This window comes from Hylobates moloch, unplaced genomic scaffold, assembly GCF_009828535.3.
Source record: "Hylobates moloch isolate HMO894 unplaced genomic scaffold, HMol_V3 SCAFFOLD_14, whole genome shotgun sequence".
Taxonomy (NCBI): Eukaryota; Metazoa; Chordata; class Mammalia; order Primates; family Hylobatidae; genus Hylobates; species Hylobates moloch.
Window position 1 is genome coordinate 50,097,716 of NW_026652289.1, and position 19,200 is coordinate 50,116,915.

The 19,200-nt window shown below is 46.2% G+C and overlaps 2 protein-coding genes and 1 pseudogene across 3 annotated transcripts in view; all 3 read left to right on the forward strand.

Annotated features, from left to right (window-relative positions):
- The first annotated feature begins 4,070 nt into the window (after positions 1 to 4,070).
- On the forward strand, positions 4,071 to 4,609 carry LOC116482525 (prothymosin alpha-like). The gene has a single exon (XM_032176057.3). The coding sequence runs from the start codon at positions 4,101 to 4,103 to the stop codon at positions 4,449 to 4,451; it is 351 nt and encodes a 116-aa protein (XP_032031948.1). The 5' UTR covers positions 4,071 to 4,100; the 3' UTR covers positions 4,452 to 4,609.
- Positions 4,610 to 7,286: 2,677 nt separating this feature from the next.
- On the forward strand, positions 7,287 to 7,852 carry LOC116482526 (large ribosomal subunit protein eL18-like; annotated as a pseudogene).
- A 5,397-nt stretch (positions 7,853 to 13,249) lies between these two features.
- Positions 13,250 to 19,200, forward strand: part of CHRNB4 (cholinergic receptor nicotinic beta 4 subunit) — a 31,750-nt gene continuing 25,799 nt past the window's right edge. Inside the window, exon 1 of one of the 2 annotated variants that reach the window (XM_058427795.1) lies at positions 13,250 to 13,357. In XM_058427795.1, the coding sequence (XP_058283778.1) occupies positions 13,280 to 13,357 (78 nt within the window). In that variant the 5' untranslated portion in view covers positions 13,250 to 13,279. The remainder of the gene's footprint in view (positions 13,358 to 19,200) is intronic. The other variant, XM_058427793.1, reaches the window with a different exon arrangement.

A 19,200-nucleotide genomic window follows, 5' to 3' on the forward strand; every position in this document is an offset into this window, starting at 1 on the left:
TGGCTCTAAAGGTCAACTGAGGAGTTCAAACAGGGATCTATACTCAGATTCTTGCTTTTGGAAGGTCACCCTGGCTGTGGCAGCATGTGCTGGGGACGAAGGGGCTGAAGGTGACAGAGCCACAATATCCCAGGCAGGAAAATGAGGCTGAGTTAGGGCAGCAGCTGTGAGAATGAATGGGATTCAAGATGGGGACTGAGAAGGCACATTTATATTCTCTCCTTCCATTCAACCGATGGACCAGTGTTTTAAACAGTCTAAGCCACAACAACAAACATGACAGGCTGAATGCGGTGGCTCACACCTGTAATCCCAGCACTTTGGGAGGCCGAGGTGAGCAGATCACCTGAGGTCAGGAGTTTGAGACCAGCCTGGCCAACATGGCGAAACCCCATCTCTACTAAAAATACAAAAATCAGCTGGGCATGGTGGTGTGTGCCTATAATCCCATCTACTCTGGAGGCTGAGGCAGGAGAATTGCTTGAACCCAGGAGGCGGAGGTTACAGTGAGCAGAGATTGCACCACTGTACTCCAGCCTGGGTGACACAGCAAGACTCTGCCTCCAAAAAAAAAAGAAAAGAAAAGAAACAAAGAGGATGGGAGAAAGTCGTTAGTCATTAGCAGACAAGTGATTTCATCTGGAAGATGAAAAGGAGTTAGAGACCTGTCGGGTAGATTAGAGGGGCTGGGGTGCAGTGGGGCTGAGCCATCTACCTGTGAGAACCTGAGGGAGCCTCCAGGCTCCAGTGCAGGTACCACAGAGGGCAAAGTGAAAATGGGGCTGGAACAGGCAGAATAAATGAAGATCCAGGTATGGATAGTTGATGCAACTTCCCCCAAGTTATGGGTTCAGCCAGGCGCTTACCCCAAGGAAAAAAATCAGAGACTCTCTCTAAAGAGAACTGTGTACACTGCCTGGTGAGATAGGTGCTGCTAGTGTACTGGTCGGCACCCTTGAGGAAGCCCTCCTTACGGTGGCATTTAGGGGTCCGTGGGTGTAATGACTGGTTCCCACTCTAAGCTCTGTCCGCATGCACATAACCCCCTTTGGCCTGTGCACAAAATTCCTTTAGATATGGAAGGACACCAGGTAGCCCCATATATTTTAGAAAAGCTTCCAAAGTGAAGGAGAAAGAGCCAAAGAAGTCCTTAGAGAACCTTCAGAGAATAAAAGATTAAAAAGAAATAAAGAAAATGTGTATCCTCGGGAAAGCTCAAGGAAATACTACAACTTTAAAAAAACACAAGATGTTAAAAAAAGGAACAGTTAGAGAAACAATTATCTTTTTAAAGATTGTGGCAAATACATAAATTTCACCATTTTAACCATTTTTAAATGTACAATTCAGTGGCTGTATTAGTCTGTTTTCACACTGCTATAAACATACTACCCGAGACTAGGTAATTTACAAAGGAAAGAGGTTTAATTGACTCAAGTTACACATGCCTGGGAAGGCCTCAGGAAACTTACAATCATGGCAGAAGGAGAAGGGGAAGGAAGAACCTCCTTCACGTGAGGGCAGGAGAGAGTATGCATCAGTGCAGGAAAACTACCAGTTATAAAACCATCAGATCAGGTGAGAAGTCATTCACTATTACGAGAACAGCATGGGGAAAACTGCCCCCATACTCCAATCACTTCCCACCAGGTCTTTTCCTAAACACTTGGGGATTATAATTCAAGATGAGATTGAGTGGGGACACAAAGTCTAACCATATCAGTGGCATTAAGGATATTCACATTGTTCTAAAATTGTCATCAACAACCATCTCCAGAACTCTTTTTTATCTTGCAAAACTGAAACTCTGTACCCATGAAGCAAAAACTCCCCATCCCCAGCTGGCCCGGATCCTGGCAACCACCATTCTACTTTCTGTCTCCATGAATTTGACTAAGTATCTCATATGAATGAAATCATACAATAATTGTCCTTTGTTACTGGCTTACTTCACATGTATAATGTCTCCAAGGTTCACTAATGTAGCATGTGTCAGAATTACCTTCCTTTTTAAGGCTGAATAATAGTCCATTGTATGGATATACCAAATTTTGTTTAACCATTCATCTGTCTATGGACACTTGAGTTGTTTCCACCTTTTGGCTATTGTGAATAATGCTGCTGTGAACATGTGTGTGCAAACATAAAAGAAGCAACTTTTTGGCCGGGCACAGTGGCTCATGCCGGTACTCCCAGCACTTTGGGAGGCCGAGGTGAGCAGATCACCTGAGGTCAGGAGTTTGAGACCAGCCAGGCCAACATGGTGAAACCCCGTCTCTACTAAAAATACAAAAATTAGCCAGATGCAGTGGTGTGTGCCTGTAATTCCAGCTACATGGGAGGCTGAGGCACAAGAATCGCTTGGACCTGGGAGGCGGAGGTTGCAGTGAGCCGAAATCACGCCACTGCACTCCAGCCTGGGCAACAGAGACTCCATCTCAAAAAAGAGGTAACTTTTTACAATTAAAAATATAGTTACCAAAATAAAACTTGCTAGATGGCTTGGAAAATAAAACTGATGGAATGTCTAGAATGCAGACAAAACATCAAAAAGAAAAAAAATACAAGAGGAGAAATAAAATACTTCAAGGACTGATTCAAGTTCAACAACCAACCAGTTGACACTCCAGAAAGAGAACAGAGAAAACAAAGGACAAGGGGTTACCAAAGAAATAATAAAAGAAAATTTCCTAGAGCCATGGGTTAGCCGTGTTGAAGCCCAGCCATGTGTCATGCACCGTGTGGACACTGGAGCTACATATAACAACCACATGTTCCTGCCACATGGTGCTGAGAATCTTGGGAGAGACAGACAGAAACAAAACACTTGCATAAATTAATGTAAAATTGTAGCTAGAATGCAGAGCGCAAAGGAACCTATAAAAACTTAGGCCAAGGAAGAGCCTCCTGAGACAGGGACGTTCAAGCTCAGAAGTAACCAGGCAGGAGAGAATGGGAGCAGTTTTGGGCAAAGGGAACAGTATGTGCAAAGACTGTGTGGCCAGAGAAGGCACGATGAGTTTGAAGAGCTGAAAGAAGACCTGCGTGGCTGGAGCTAAGAAGAGGCTTCCTAGGTGGTGAGCGGGGGAGGAGGTGAGGGGTGGATCCAACCATGTCAGGCTTTGAGGGCCTAAGAGTGGTAAGAAGCCAGGTTTTAGAGATAAAAACAGGTCCCTACGGAGACAGAAAATGCTTTCCATTCCTTCTGGACACCAAGAAACAAAGCACAAGTTAAATCCTCCGTAGCTACTCACTTCTCTAGTGCTGGATGGGACTTCCTGCTCCACTGCAAAGAGCTCAATCTGGCCCTGCCCTGTGCAGCACAAGGGGGCAAAGCTCCTTAGGCTAAATCACAGGTGCTTTGGTTTTTAAAACTTGACGGAAGGACTTGGGTGACTGATGGTGAGCAAGAAGAAAGTTGTTTGGATTCATGGGTGCGTATTTAGGCAGTTTCAATATTCCATGTATGAGTGTGACTGTGATGCATATTGATGCATTCATTTTGCACATCTGATTATTTCTTTAGGATCTATTTCTAGAAATAAAATGTCTGGTACAAACAGATGGGGCATTTTTAGGGCTTTGGCCCCACAGAACAGTTGTTCCAGTTTACAGCCCCAGCAGTGGATGAGTGTCTGTTTACTCAAACTCTTCCCTGTCCAGCTGTCATTATTACTATATCTTTTTTATCTCTGCCAATTCAGCAGGAAAAAAGAGGTATCTTATGGTTTTAGTCCTCCTCCTCCTCCTCTTCCTCCTCTTTCCTCTTCCTCCTGCCTTTTTAAGACAGGGTCTGGCTTGGTCACCCAGGCTAGAATGCAGTGTCTCAATCATAGCTCACTGAAGCCTGGATTCAGGCAATCTTTCTGCCTCAGTCTCCGGAGTAGCTGGAACTACAGGTGTGCACCACCATGCCCAGCTAATTAAAAAAAAAAAACAAAAACTTAAGAGTTTGTTTTTTTTTTGCCCCCCACTGGCTGCTCTGAAAAGCCATCTTTGCATTGTTCCTCGTCCGCCTCCTTGCTCGCCACAGCCGCCGCGGACTCTGGCAGCTTTATCGCCAGAGTCCCTGAACTCTCGCTTTCTTTTTAATCCCCTGCATGGGATCACTGGCGTGCCCCACCATGTCAGACGCAGCCGTAGACACCAGCTCCGAAATCACCACCAAGGACTTAAAGGAGAAGAAGGAAGTTGTGGAAGAGGTGGAAAATGGAAGAGACGCCCCTGCTAACGGGAATGCTAATGAGGAAAATGGGGAGCAGGAGGCTGACAATGAGGTAGATGAAGAAAAGGAAGAAGGTGGGGAGGAAGAGGAAGAAGAAGGTGATCGTGAGGAAGAGGATGGAGATGAAGATGAGGAAGCTGAGTCAGCTACGGGCAAGCGGTCAGCTGAAGATGATGAGGATGACGATGTCGATACCAACAAGCAGAAGACCGACAAAGATGACTAGACAGCAAAAAAGGAAAAGTTAAACTAAAAAAAAAAGGCCGCCGTAACCTATTCACCCTCCACTTCCCGTCTCAGAATCTAAACGTGGTCACCTTCGAGTAGAGAGGCCCACCCACCCACCGTGGGCAGTGCCACCCACAGATGACATGCGCTCTCCACCACCCAGCCCAAACCATGAGAATTTGCAACAGGGGAGGAAAAAAGAACCAAAACTTCCAAGGCCCTGCTTTTTTTCTTAAAAGTACTTTAAAAAGGAAATTTGTTTGTATTTTTTATTTACATTTTATATTTTTGTACATATTGTTAGGGTCAGCCATTTTTAATGATCTCGGATGACCAAACCAGCCTTCGGATCATTCTCTGTCCTACTTCTGACTTTACTTGTGGTGTGACCATGTTCATTATAATCTCAAAGGAGAAAAAGAAACCTTGTAAAAAAAGCAAAAATGACAACAGAAAAACAATCTTATTCCAAGCATTCCAGTAACTTTTTTGTGTATGTACTTAGCTGTACTATAAGTAGTTGGTTTGTATGAGATGGTTAAAAAGGCCAAAGATAAAAGGTTTCTTTTTTTTCCTTTTTTGTCTATGAAGTTGCTGGTTTTTTTTTGGCCTGTTTGATGTATGTGTGAAACAATGTTGTCCAACAATAAATAGGAATTTTATTTTGCAAAAAAAAAAAAAAAAAAAAAGTTTTTTTTTGTTGTTGCAGTGGCTCATGCCTGTAATCCAAACCCTTTGAAAGGCTGAGGCAGGCAGCTTAAGTCCAGAACTTTAAGACCAGCACGAACCACATGGTGAATACACAAAATACAAAAATTAGCTGGTTGTGGTGATGCACACCTGTAGTCCCAGCTACCTGGGAGGCTGAGGCAGAAGGATCGCTTGAGCCTGGGAGGCAGAGGTTTCAGTGAGCCATGATCGCAGCACTGCACTCTAGCCTGGGTGACAGAGTGAAACTGTCTCAAAAAATAATAATTTTTTTTTTTTTTTGTAGGTATGGGGTTTCACTTTGCCACCCAAGCTGGTGCTGGACTGCTAGCTCCAAGCAATCCTCATACCTCGGCCTCCCAAAGTGCTGGGATTACAGGCGTGAGTCACTGCGTTTGGCCACATTTCTTTTATTGTTCTCATGGTTACAGTTGTTTCATATATTTACTGGTCATTTCTACTTTTTTATTTTTTGAGATGGAGTCTTGCTCTGTCACCCAGGCTGGAGTGCAGTGGCGTGATCTCGGCTCACTGCAACCTCTGCCTCCCAGGTTCAAGAGATTGTCCTGCCTCAGCCTCCCAAGTAGCTGGGACTACAGGTGCCTGCCACCATGTCTGGCTAATTTTTATATTTTTAGTAGAGATGGGGTTTCACCATGTTGGCCAGGCTGGCCTTGAACTCCTGACCTCAGGTGATCTGCCCACCTCAGCCTCCCAAAGTGCTGGGATTACAGGCATGAGCCACCATGCCCAGCCATATCTACTTATTTTTAAATATCCATGCCCTGTGCCCATTCCTACTGGGAATATGTCTTTTTCCTATTGATTTGTACTGACATTAACTCCCTGTCTGACATACATTAAATTCTCCCGATTTAACATTTGCTTATTTTGTTTATGATATTTTTATATCATAAATCTTTTTGCAGTCACATTTCCAATCTTTGCTTCATGGTTTCTATTTCCATGTTAAACTTAGGATGGCCTCCCTCACGTTGACATTATATAAATGTTTTCTTCTATTTCATTCTATTATCCTTGTTTACATTTAACTCTTTGTCCCATTTGGAATTTATGTTAGCATGTGGTTTGAAGAAAGATCAAATCCTTAATTTTTTCAGCCATATTTATTTCCTCTCCATTTTGAAATGCCAAATGTGTCATTTGCTAAATATTTAAAGTATACGTGGGACTTCTGGGCTTTCTACTATATGACATTGGTATATCTTTTATAACTGTTATAGCCCCCTAGATTATTTTTTTCTTTCAGTATTTACTTGATTTTTCTCTCCCATTTACCAGTGGTTTTAAATTGAATTTACCAAGTTCACTACCACCCTCCCTTCTAACAATTCCTTTAGGACCTTGACTGGAATTTATAAATTAAGATAACTTCCCTTGCAATGATAATTGTCCCATCTCTTGGCTTCAGCGCCCCACATTAGAGCATGTTTACAATGAGCCAAGGTCAAAGCGGTGCATCCAGCGGGTTCCTGTCCCTGCCGGGAAGCACAAGTTCCTCCCTGTCCCCTGCCCACCCTGCTGGCTCTGGCAGGCCTTGAAAGGCCCATTAGGAAGAGGCCATTCCTCCACCTTCATTAACACCTGTGCCCTGGGGACCAGACCAGAAGTTCTAGGAAGAGGAAAGTCCTCTCCTCACCTCTCCCCACATACCATGCGCTCCCCCCAACAATGTGGGGAGCAGCTGCAGATTCACCGTACCCTGCCCCAACCCCAGCATAAGGACCTAGAGTTGGAGTCACTGGGGCTTCAGGGAGAGGGAGGGACTTGCCTGCCACATCCTGGGGTCCTGACTGGGTGGGCTTCCCTGGGAGACCAAGAACACAGATATTCTAATGTTCTTTCTTTATCATATTGATGGGGGAGGAGGGTGGGTGTTGAGAACGTTACTAATGACAATTTACAAGAGTCAGTTACACGTGAGGATGAGCACAGCTGTCCCAACTGCAGCCTCCTGTTTCCCTCCTCTGCCTACCCCACCCCACTCCCACCTCCACGGCCCTCTATAAACTGTGGCAGGTGGACCTTGGTAACAACATCACCTGGGGCTTGTTAGAAATTAGAAACGTGGCTTTCCGGACCTGGTCGAGCAGGAGGCGCCATCATGGGAGTTGACATCCGCCACAACAAGGACCAAAAACGTTCCGTGCAAGGAGCCCATGAGCCAGGCTATCTACCTGAGACTGTTGGTCAAGCTGTACAGGTTTCTGGCCAGACAAATCAACTCCATATTCGACCAGGTTGTACTGAAGAGGCCGTTTATGAGTCGCACCAACCGGTCACTCTGTTGCTCAGATGATCCGGAAGATGAAGCTTCCTGGCCGGGAAAACAAAATGGCCGTGGTCTTGGGGCCCATAAAGGGTGATGTGCGGGTTCAGGAGGTTCTCAAACTAAAGGTGTGTGCGCTGTGTGTGACCAGCCGAGCTGCAGCCGCATCCTCAGGGCGGGGCGGGGGCAAGATCCTCACTTTCGACCAGCTGGCCCTGGACTCCCCCAAGGGCAGCGGCACCATCCTGCTCTCTGGTTCTCTCAAGGGCCAAGAGGTGTACCGGCATTTCGGCAAGGCCCCGGGAACCCCGCACAGCCACACCAAACCCTACGTCCGCTCCAAGGGCCGGAAGTTCGAGCGTGCCATAGGTCAAAGGGCCAGCCGAGACTACAAAAACTAACCCTGGAGCCTACCCTCTTATTAAAAATTTTGGATGAAGAGAGAAAAGGAAAGAAAACAAAAGGAGCCCACGCTTGTCCAGCTGAGTCAGAAACTGCGTTTCAATCAAATCCCCAGGCAATTGTGTGCACGTGAAAGTTTGAGAAGCCAGGATCCCAAGACTCACTTGAGCTGGATGGACCTCACAGCAACCGCTGAGATAATTACCCACCCTAGCCCCGACTCTCTTGGGACAAGCCTGATCTCAGGAGTTAGGGCCTGGGCCCAGGCCAGGGCAAAGCTGAAAAGTGAAAGAACCAAAGCTTCTCTCAGACACCAGGTGCATCAGAAACCAGCCTATTTCCTGCATTGATGGCTGTGTGGAGTGATGGACAAGCGTGAGGTCAGTGTGACACACACTTGTGTTCCAGTTGTCGCACTGACCCTTTCAGGGGCTGTGACATGGGGCCTTCTATGAGCCTCTGCCGACTTACCTGTCAAATGGCAAGAACTACACCACCTCACAGACCTGATGGGAAAACAGAGGTAAGTTTATCAAATGTCCAGGAGAGTGCCACGTCATAGTAGGTTTTTTACTAGAAAGGAGAATATTGATGCAGGGCAGGTGAGCCCCAGAATGGGGGCTTAGCCCAGGAGGGTTTTTGGCTTCTCCCAGGAAAGAATTTAAGGGTGAGCCAGTGGTGTTAGCAACTTTTATTGAAGCTACAGTGTACTGCAACAGCAGAGGGACTGCTCCTTGTGGGACAGGGCTATCCCATAGGTAGTGTGCCAAAAGTAGCAGCTCACAGGCAGTTTTGTAGTCATATTCACTTTTTTTTTTTTTTTTAAGATGGAGTCTTATTGTGTTGCCCAGGCTGGAGTGCAGTGGTGCAGTCTCAACTCACTACAGCTTCCGCCTCCCAGGTTCAAGCAATTTTTCTGCCTTAGCCTCCTGAGTAGCTGGGATTACAGGTGCACGCCAACACGCCCGGCTAATTTTTGTATTATTAGTAGAGACGGGGTTTCACATGTTGGCCAGGCTGGTCTTGAACTCCTGGCCTCAAGTGATCCACCTGCCTCACCCTCCCAAAGTGCTGGGATTATAGTCATGAGCCACCACACCCACCGTCGTCTCTAGCTTGGACTCCTGTGAGCCTCCTCACTGGTTCCCTGCTCCCACGTTGAACCCCTAGACTCTTGTCTTCATCTAGCAGCTAAAACAAGCCAATTAAAGCAATCATGTCACATCACTCCCTGCTTAGAACTCTCCAGAAGAAACTCTAAACCCTTTTCCTAATTTGAAGACCTTAAATGATGATTCCTGCCTCACTATCTCTGTCTAACCATATATTAGGCTGTTCTTCTCCTTGTTCACACTACGTCAGCCTCACATGCGAAGACTGTCTCTCTGTGACTCTGCCATCTCCTACTCTGTCTGCCTATAATATTCTCCTAGAGTAGGGTTGGTTCCTTCTGGTCATTCAGGTCTCAACTCAAATGTCACCTCCTCAGAGAGCTACGGTACCCCTTCTCTGTCACCCTGCAGCACATCACTCTTTTGTTTTCTCTAGAGCCTTCACCACCACAAGCAGTGGTTATCTTGCATGTTTATTTCTTTTTCTTTCTTTCTTCTCGAGACACAGTCTTGCTCTGTCGCCCAGGCTGGAGTGCAGTGCTGTGACCTCAGCTCACCTCTGCCTCCCAGGCTCAGGTGATCCTCCCACCTCAGCCTCCTGAGTGGCTGGGACTACAGGCATGAACCATCATACCCAGCTAACGTTTGTTTGTTTGTTTTGGTAGAGATGAGGTTTAACCATGTTGTCCAGGCTGGTCTCAAACTCCTGGGCTGAAATGACCCACCTGCCTCAGGCTCCCAAAGTGCCAGGACTCCAGGCATAAGCCACCCTCCCCTGGCCCTATTTCTTTACTTGGTCATTGTCTCCCCATCTTACACCCCCACCACCCATAGAATGAGGGAGAATAAGGATTTTGTTTTGTCCACTACTGTATCCCTAGGACTTAGAACAGTGACTGGGACATAGTATGTGCTCAGTTAATGTATGTGAATAAAGTAATAAAAATGCTTACTCTTCACCCTCCTTTCTGCTGCCTTCCTGCTGAACCGTGTGCAGCAGCTGGCTATATACCACATCAGCCCAGAGCAGTGTTTATAATAGAGGTTTTTAGGCATCTCCTCTCCTTCAGATGCATGAATTAGAATTTCTGGGGGGAGGATCCTGGGAATTTGTATTTGGAGTCCACTACTTTAGATAACCAAGAATTGGTTCAGGTCAGGGCCTAGCAGAAAGGCTTTTTTTCCCCCTCTTCAAAATCTTGTGGCTGTGCTTTCAAGAGAGCATTGATAGCTTCATCCAATAGCTTCATCCTGGTACGCAGGAAGCACTTAAGAACTATTAGTTGGAAAGAAGATGAAATGAAATCTGTACTTAGTTATTACAACTTTTTTTCTTTTTTTCCAAGACACCAAGAGCAAGTAATTACAACTTTCTTGATGCAGTAGAGGAATCACTGATCTGGGGGCCGAGAGGACTGGGTTTGGCCCCCAGTTATTGCTGCTTCCTAGAGAGGGCAGTCTCTGAGCCCCAGATTTCTTATCTATAAAAAGGGACAAATAGCACTTCGACAATGGAGTTATTTCATTCATTCATTCACTCATTCATTCAAACATTTATTATCTCTGCATTCTAGGACTGAGCCAAGGCCCAGGTGATATAGAAATAAACAAGAGGCTAGGCGTGGTGGCTCATGCCTGTAATCCCAGCACTTGGGAAGGCTGAGGTGAGTGGATCACCTGAGGTCAGGAGTTCAAGACCAGCCTGGCCAACATGGTGAAATCCCATCTCTACTAAAAATACAAAAATTAGCCAGGCATGGTGGCAGGCACCTGTAATCTCAGCTACTTGGGAGGCTGAGGCAGGAAAATATCTTGAACCCAGGAGGCAGAGATTGCAGTGAGCTGAGATCACACCACTGTACTCCAGCCTGGGCAACAGTGAGACTCCTTCTCAAAAAAAAAAGAAACAAGAGACAGTCATTGTGAGGAATAATGATATATGTGTCCCCAGAATCAAAAGTGCCCCACCCTCTTCCCTGCTTGTAGCTGTGGTCTCAGTGAGGTTGCAGAGCAACACAGGAGAAAGAACCTGCTCTGATACAGAGTCTGATGGAACTTTATTTAAATCATGATGCCTCAGCCAGGCACAGTGGCTCACGCCTGTAATCCCAGCACTTTGGGAGGCCAAGGCAGGCAGATCATGAGGGCAGGAGATCAAGACCATCCTGGCTAACACGGTAAAACCCTGTCTCTACTGAAAATACAAAAAATTGCCGGGCGTGGTGTTGAGTGCCTATAGTCGCAGCAACTCGAGAGGCTGAGGCAGGAGAATGGCGTGAACCTGGGAGGCGGAGCTTGCAGTGAGCCAAGATTGCGCCACTGCACTTCAGCCTGGGCGACAGAGTAAGACTCTGTCTCATAAATAAATAAATACATAAATAAATCATGATGCCTCTAGCATTATGGGAACAGGCATGAGACATCCCAGGCCAGCTCAAAGGAGTTAACTTTCTTCAAAACTTACATAGAGTAAATTCACTTTCTATGCTACCAATCTTCATTCACTCATCCGTACAACACATATTTACTGGATGTTCACTACTCTTCCTATTAGGTGTTGCACAGCTGGTGGAGGAGGTTGCCATTTGCAGTAAAGGAAACGTTGGATAAGGAACAGGTTTGAGGCTAGCCGCAGTGGCTCATGCCTGTAATCCCAGCACTTTGGGAGGCCAAGGTGGACAGATCACTTCAAGTCAGGACTTTGTGACCAGCCTGGCCAACATGGTCTCCACTAAAAATACAAAAATTAGCCAGCCGTGGGGGCGTGTGCCTGTAATCCCAGCTACTCAGGAGGCTGAGGCGGGAGAATCGCTTGAACCTGGGAGGTGGAGGTTGTAGTGAGCCAAGGTCGTACCACTGCACTCCAGCCTGGGTGACAGAAACTGTCTCAAAAAAAAGAAAAACAATTGGAGGGAAGATTGTGAGTTTCATTCTAGAGAAGCTGAGTTTAAGGGCCTATGAGAGACACATGCCTGGAACTTAGGGCAGATGCCTGGTCTCCAATGTACAGAAGATATTGTAAGCTATGCATGCAGGTATGCTAGGGAGAGAATGTAGAATAAGAGGGCCCAGGGCCTTCGATCTTTTTCCACTGCAGGATCCCCAACTCTCACCACTAGAACAACGCACACCCCATAATGGAAAGTGAGAGGTATAATTAAGGGAATCAGAAGAAGGGAGGTTTTTATGCCCTTCTCTGGAGTCTTATTAGTCATTCTGCTCTTCTACTTTAAGCCTTTTGACATCTTATCTTCTACAGCGTTTGCCAATGAGTGCTGCAGGAATTCCCCGTATATCTGTGTGCTCCCAACATCTCGGCTGTGAAAGGAAGGAGAGTTCATCATAAAAGTTTTTAGCAGCAAATTTTTTTTTGCTTTGTGTTACTTTATTCTACAAGTGACTTTTATTTTCTTATTTGCACAAATTTATGGGGCATGTGTGAAATTTTGTTACGTATATAATGCATAGTGATCAAGTCGGTATTTAGGCTGTCCATCTCACGAGTGCAGTACATTTTTGTTTAACCCTAGTCACCCTACTATGCTATCAAGCATTGAATTTATTCCTTCTTTTTTTTTTTCTTTTTTTTTTTTTTTTTTGTTTTGAGACAGTCTTACTCTCTTGCCCAGGCTGGAGTGCAGTGGTGCAATCTCAGCTCACTGCAACCTCCACCTCCTGGGTTCAAGCAATTCTTCTGCCTCACCCTCCCAAGTAGCTGGGGCTACAGGAACATGCCACCATGCCCAGATGATTTTGTATTTTTAATAGAGATGGGGTTTCACCATATTGGCCAGGCTGGTCTCAAACTCCTGACCTCAAGTGATCTGGCTGCCTCGGCCTCCTAAAGTGCTGGGATTACAGGTGTGAGTTATCGCACCCAGTTTTGAATTTATTCCTTCTAACTGTATGTTGGAGCAAACAATTTGAAAGTGAAATTTTGAAAGTCTCATTTAGAGTGGCACCAAAAATTTTTAAAATACCTAAAAATAAATCTGTCAAACCTCTACACTGAACACTATAAAACATTGTGAAATTGAAGAGGAAACAAATGGAGATATATGCCATGTTTTGGATTGGGAGATACAAAATTGCCCAATATGATGATGATTCTTTCCCAATTTATCTCTATACTCAATGTAATTCCAATCAAAATTTTCAGCAGGCATTTTTTTTTTTTTTTTTTTAGAATTTGAAAAGTTGGTTTTAAAATGTATATGGAAATGTAGAGGATGTAGAGTAACTAAAACAATTTTTGTTTTGTTTTTGAAACAGGGTCTCGCTCTGTTGCTCAAGCTGGAGTGTGGTAGCACCGTCATGGCTCGCTGCAGCCTTGACCTCCCCTGGATCAAGCGATCCTCCTACCTCAGCCTCCTAAATGGCTGGGACCAACAGGTAAGTACCACCTCATCCAGCTAATTTTTTATATTTTATGTACATATGTAATTATATGTGAGAAACATATAGATATAGATAGATATGTAATGTATATATACACAAAATTAGCCAGGTGTGGTGGTATGCAGCTGCAGTCCCAGCTGCTAGGATGGGGAGGCTGGGAGGTGGGAGGATCGCTTGAGCCTGGGGAGTTGAGGCTGCAGTGAGCCATGATCATGCCACTGCACTCCAGTCTAGGTGACAGAGCAAGTCTCACTCTCAAAAAAAGAATATGTACTGTATAATTTTGTTCATACAAAAATTCTAGAAAGTGCAAACTAATCTATAGAGAAAGAAAGCAGATCAGCCTGGGACAGGATTGGAGGGAGCGATGGATAACAAAGCGGCATGAGAAAACTTTGGGGGATTATGGAAATGTTTGCTGTGTGAATTTTGGCTTCATGAGTGAACACAAACAACACTAATCAAGTTGTACATTTTAAAAATGTGCAGTTTATTGTACTCCAGTTATCTGTCCATAAAGTTGGGGTGGGGGGGAGCTCTTAAAACCAGGTGAAATAAATCTATACCATTTAGAAATTAGAATAGTGGCTCCATTTGGGAGGGTAGGGACCTGGAGGAAGTACAGGGGGTCTTTTGGGGTGCTGGTAATGTTCTGTGTCTTGAGCTGGATGCTGGTTACACAGGTGTGTTCAGTTTGTGAAAATTCATTTAGCTGAACATTTATTTGTGAACTATTCTATACATATATCTCAAAAGTTTTTTCAGAAAAGCTCTTTTACCAGGTCTTAGATGAGTGCTGTAGTTACAGACAGTATAGGGATGATCTGGACTCCGGAATCTGCCTGTCTGGATTTCATATTGCCTATTTTTCACAGCACGTGTACAGAAGATACTCTTGATCTCCCTATTTAACAAATGAAAAACATGAGGCACAGAGAGGTTAAAGAGTTTGCCCAGGGTTACACAGCTAGGAAGCTGCAGATTGCAAGCCCAGGACACATGATGCTATGACTCACCTTGGCAGTCTCTCCTAATCCAGGCTTTACCTGATACACTTAGCATAGTGCTCAGCAGATGGAAAAGCACTGAATGCATGTTCTTTGCTGTCATTGTTATTGTTTAAGGTGTCTCCATTGAAAATACTTCCAACAAAGGAAACAGAAGGAAATCAGGCCCCATCAGGGCAGACTTAAAAATCATCATCTTTCCTTAAGTGGAGCACCCAGCAATGTTACCTCAATTCCCTTTGAGTATTAGGCTTTCCCAGCAACGTGCCAAAACCCTGGTACAGAGCATTAGGCTTCTTCTCTCCCTCGTAAGTTCATCCAGAGCAGGGATCCTGGCTTCATCCATCCCTGAAGCACATGGCCTGACACAGATCTGGGTCTTTATGCTATGTGAACAAGTGAAAGGGGAAATTGGAATAGACAGGTTCTTAGGTCCCTTTTTAGCCCCTGAGGGTCTGGAGTCCTTAAAGCCATTGAGATTCTTCTGTACAGCCTTTCATCCTGGAGCCCATTGCAGCACATCCCTTCCATGGTGCTGGAGATGGTAAGTGCTCTGGACAGCAGATGCTGAGATGTAGTTAAGAATGGGAGAGGGTTCAGTGAGGACCAGTAATTACTGTGAATGATAAGAGGAGGAGGTAGCTGGATTGGGCAGGGGAAGACTTCAGATTGCCATGCAGATCTAACGAAGTTTCAGCCCCCGCAACAGGAGGACTTGGAGTTTGAGTTGAGCAAAAATGGCAGGCCCTAGGACTCTCGCTGTGCTCAGTAGTTGGTTTGCGGGCTGGCCAGGAAAAGTGTGGCCTCTACCTCAAAAGCTGAGGTAAAGCCTGAAGATGCTAGCCACTGGAGGCAGGCAGCTAACTGCATTCTTGCAGCTAGGAGATTTGAATATCTCTGCGGTGGTCACAGTCACAAAAGGGAAGAAAAACACCCAGCAGGTTTTCCGCTTTTGCCTGGCTGTCAATGGACAGCTGGGGAGCCAGGTGAGGCAAGCTATGGAGAATCAAATATGGAGTAAGGAGGTCCTTCAATGAGGAGACCATAAAGATTGAGAGGAAGCAGGCCGGCTTTTCCAAGATGAGTCCTGAAAGCCCAGATGCTTCTGATCAGCAGGAAGGAGGGAGGAGGTGATTCAGGACAAGGTAGAGTGAACCCTTTAGACTTAAAGCCAGCATTTGAAACAGCTTAATGTCCTGCCTCCCTCAGAACTTTCAGATGGAAGTACACGTCATTAGTTATGACTGATTGAGGAAGCAACAGTCAGGGTTACATTGTAAAAGGATCATGCAACTATTAGCACCTACTGAATTCCCATCTGTTATAAAGGAGACAGGAGAAAGGAGAAGGAAGGGGTGGTGTGCTATCTGCTGAGGCTTTCATGTTCATTATCCCATTTAAGCCTCAGACCAACCCTATGAGCGGGGTGACAAGTATCACCCTCTTTTTATAGATGGAAAAAGCAAGCCTCAAAAATGTGAGATAGCTTGCCCACCACAGCTGCTAAGTGGCCAAATGGATTTGAGGCCAAGTCAATCCAACCATAAGTTTTTGTAATTTCTCCCATTCCACCACCACCCCTAGTGCCGCCATCGTTTCTGAGCACTGATTGAGTGCCAAATCACTGTGAGACATGCTCTACCCACGTTACCTTGTTGAAGCATCAGGACAGCCCTTATAGATGAGGAAAAGGAGAAAGTAGCTAGTCCAGGGTCATGGAGCTCCAAAATGGCAGAACCAGAATGGGTACCCTTGTCTGTTGACCTCACTAACTTCATTACCATCTACAGATGGAAAGTTGTGGAGTCACCAGGCCGGAAGGGCTGTGGAGGAAACTCACTCCAATCTGCTGCATTTAGAGAGGATTTTCTGAGACTGAGCCAAGGTATCAGGCCAGCAGCAGGCACTGAGATGCCACCAGCCCAGATGATGAGGCCTCAGATGGTGCTGGCCAGAGGGGTGGGAACCAGCTGTTCCTTGTCTCGAGCCCTTCAGGTTGAGTGGCTGCACTCCACAAGGCCTCATGTCTGAGTCAGCCCTGACCCATGTCCTCAGGCCCCACTGGCAGAGCCACCAATGCTACAAGCTCTGTGGCCTCAGCTGCTGTGTGCCCCAGACACTGAAGCACACAGGTGGAAAGGGGAAGAGCAGAGAGCAGCAGGGCCTGGGAGACTATGGCCCCACGACCCAGCAGAGGCCAGATACAGGCAGGAATTACTGCTCCACCTCCTGCTGCAGCCGTGGGCAAGTTACAAGTGAAGGACCTGTGGGTTTTGCTGCTTGGTAATCATAGGTTCAAACTCCAGCTTCACCAAACTCCTTCCCTGTCAGCTTTCTCACTGGAAGATGGGGCAGTAGCTTCTTGTGAGGATAAAATGATGAAGTATCTAGCACCAAGTAGCTACCAGGTATATTGTGGATTCCTCACCACCTGTCCTAAGAGATGAGGATCCAAGACCCTGCCCTGTCCCTGCAGCCCTTTTGGGCTAGTGTAGGGCAGATGTGACCCTTTTCAAAAAAAGTTCTGCTAAGGGGCTGAAGGAAGCAGGCCTCCCTCTGGAGCTGCTAAAGAAAGGAAGGCTACCCAGGGTGGGGGCATCGTGGTTCACTTGTGTTCCCAGGGCTCAGAGAGCGCTTGCCACTTACACCCTCCTTGATGGAAGTGTCAGGATTCGGTCAGGGAAGAAGCAGAACCATGAGTTATGGGCTAAGGGATTTATTGCACAATTAGACCTTACATGATTGTGGAGGGGCTGGGAAGTAGAGGTATGGGGAGGGAGCTGGAGAGTCAGAGAAGGGGTCCACTTCTCGGTCAATCTGAGAAGCTGAAACATGTCCAGCTTCTGGTGGGACCACCAAGGGCAAGGCCCTGAAGAGGTCTCTGGGCAGCTGTGCCTTGCAGAGCTCCCACATCTGTGGGTCTGCACAAAATGCCTGTGGTGGGCTTAGGGTCAGTGCAGGTCATATGGTCAGCAGTCGGGGAGAAGAGCTGGACTCAGGGCAGAGTGAGGACAAGCTGGCATTTGCCAGCACCACTACATCTGTCACTACTGAAACCGAGGGGTGAATTTGATCAGGTCTGCCTGCCACCCTGCTTGCTTTTGGCTGCTTGCTTTTTGTTTTGTTTTTGTTTTTGTTTTTTCCATGAACCCTGAGGCCTTAGTCCGCTGAAGGCTGAACCTCAACCTTCACTGGCTGCTTTATAGATCACTGGCTGCTTTATAGATCAGAGTCATAGGTTGCCATGGGCATGGTTGCTTCAGCTGTTTTTCAGGAACTTGGGCCAGCTCCTGTCCAGTTCAAACTGGTTGAGACCATTGACCCTTCAACTGGACCTGTGCCAATGCCCGAGGAAAGGTCCATTTTGATGTCAGAGGGTCAAATACTCCACCTTCAGATCATGCTAATGCCATCATTTTCTGCACTTACGTCCTATGAAATGTGACAAAGCCCGACTACACTTGCATGAAACAAACCTATGACTTCATTTTTCCCCGCTGCCAATCACCTCTCCCCACATCTTAGACCATCACACTTCCCTAGCCCATAAGCAACCCTAAGCCTTATATCTCTGCAGAGGTGGATTTGAGAGCTGTTCTTCCCCCTCCTCGTTTGGTGGCCTTGTGGCATAAATCAGGACCTGTATCACAGTGATTGACTTGCTGTACACTGGCAGAATGGACCTAGACCTGGCCAGTGACACCACTTGCGGCCACGGCCACCTTCAGACAGCAATGGCTGCCTCTTTCCTTCTGCCTTCCAAATCACACATAAATGCCCCTTTTGGTCAACCCTTCCTCTGTAAGGCTCCTCCTCAAGGGGCACCAGCACTGATGGGGAAACCAGAGAAAGGCAGTTCAGGTTGAGGGTGAAAAGCCAGGAATGTGAAGACCAACTTCTGCTTGGCTCTTACTTCCTTAATTAGAGAGGCTGGAGCCCAGGGCATTAGCTACAGGTCTCAGGACAAAACCCTGGGCCCAGGAAAACAGAGCTGGATGAATCCTTGGACACCATGAGATCTACCATCTCACTCCACAGATGGGGAAGTTGGGCTCTGACTCCTGCTGTCATTTGCGGCAGGTCCCAGGCTGCTAACTCCGTCCTCTCTGGCCAGCACCACTGCAGCCTGGGCCTCAGCTGGTAGAGCCAACTAGGCTCACCCACTGCCAAGGCAGCTGTAAGAAGGGCATGCGACAGTCATGGGCAGAACCCCGGGCCAGGATGTCAGTCTCCCTGGCCTGTGGACAATTGCCCAGCCTGCAGCTGGGCCCGGCTAGGCCAGACAAGGGGCCGGATGCACAACAGGGAGGGTGCCTGCCCATGTCCACAGCCATCCTCCTCCTGGGCACGCTCACAAAAAGGCACTCCTTTAAACAAAATGTATTAGATATTTCAAACATACATAAATCTATAGGAACCCACATAACAAACACCTGGGAACCATTATCCGGAGTTGTTAGAACATACTCATATGTAGTCATATTTGCTTCAGACCTTGTTTTCTCATTTTATGAACTAAAGCAAATTTATTTATGAAATAAAACCCCCAGAACTTCCCCCCATGCTTATTTTTCTTCCCATCCCCAGAGGTAACCACTTCTCTGAATTTAGAGTTTATCACTCGTGTGCAATTTTATTCTTCTGCTACTTACATGGGTATCTTTAAACATGTTTTTAAATGTTAGCTAATGTGTATATGTCCAGGTATGTTATATGTGATTTGTACATATTCAAAACTTTTTTGCTTAACATTTTTTAAAGATTTATTTTTGTTAATACATGTGACTTTAGATCAAGGGTCAGCAAACTTTTTGTGTAAAAAGCCATATA

Bases quoted from the DNA above. Each gene is read 5' to 3' on its own strand.
- LOC116482525 (XM_032176057.3), top strand. From the start codon at position 4,101: ATGGGATCACTGGCGTGCCCCACCATGTCAGACGCAGCCGTAGACACC.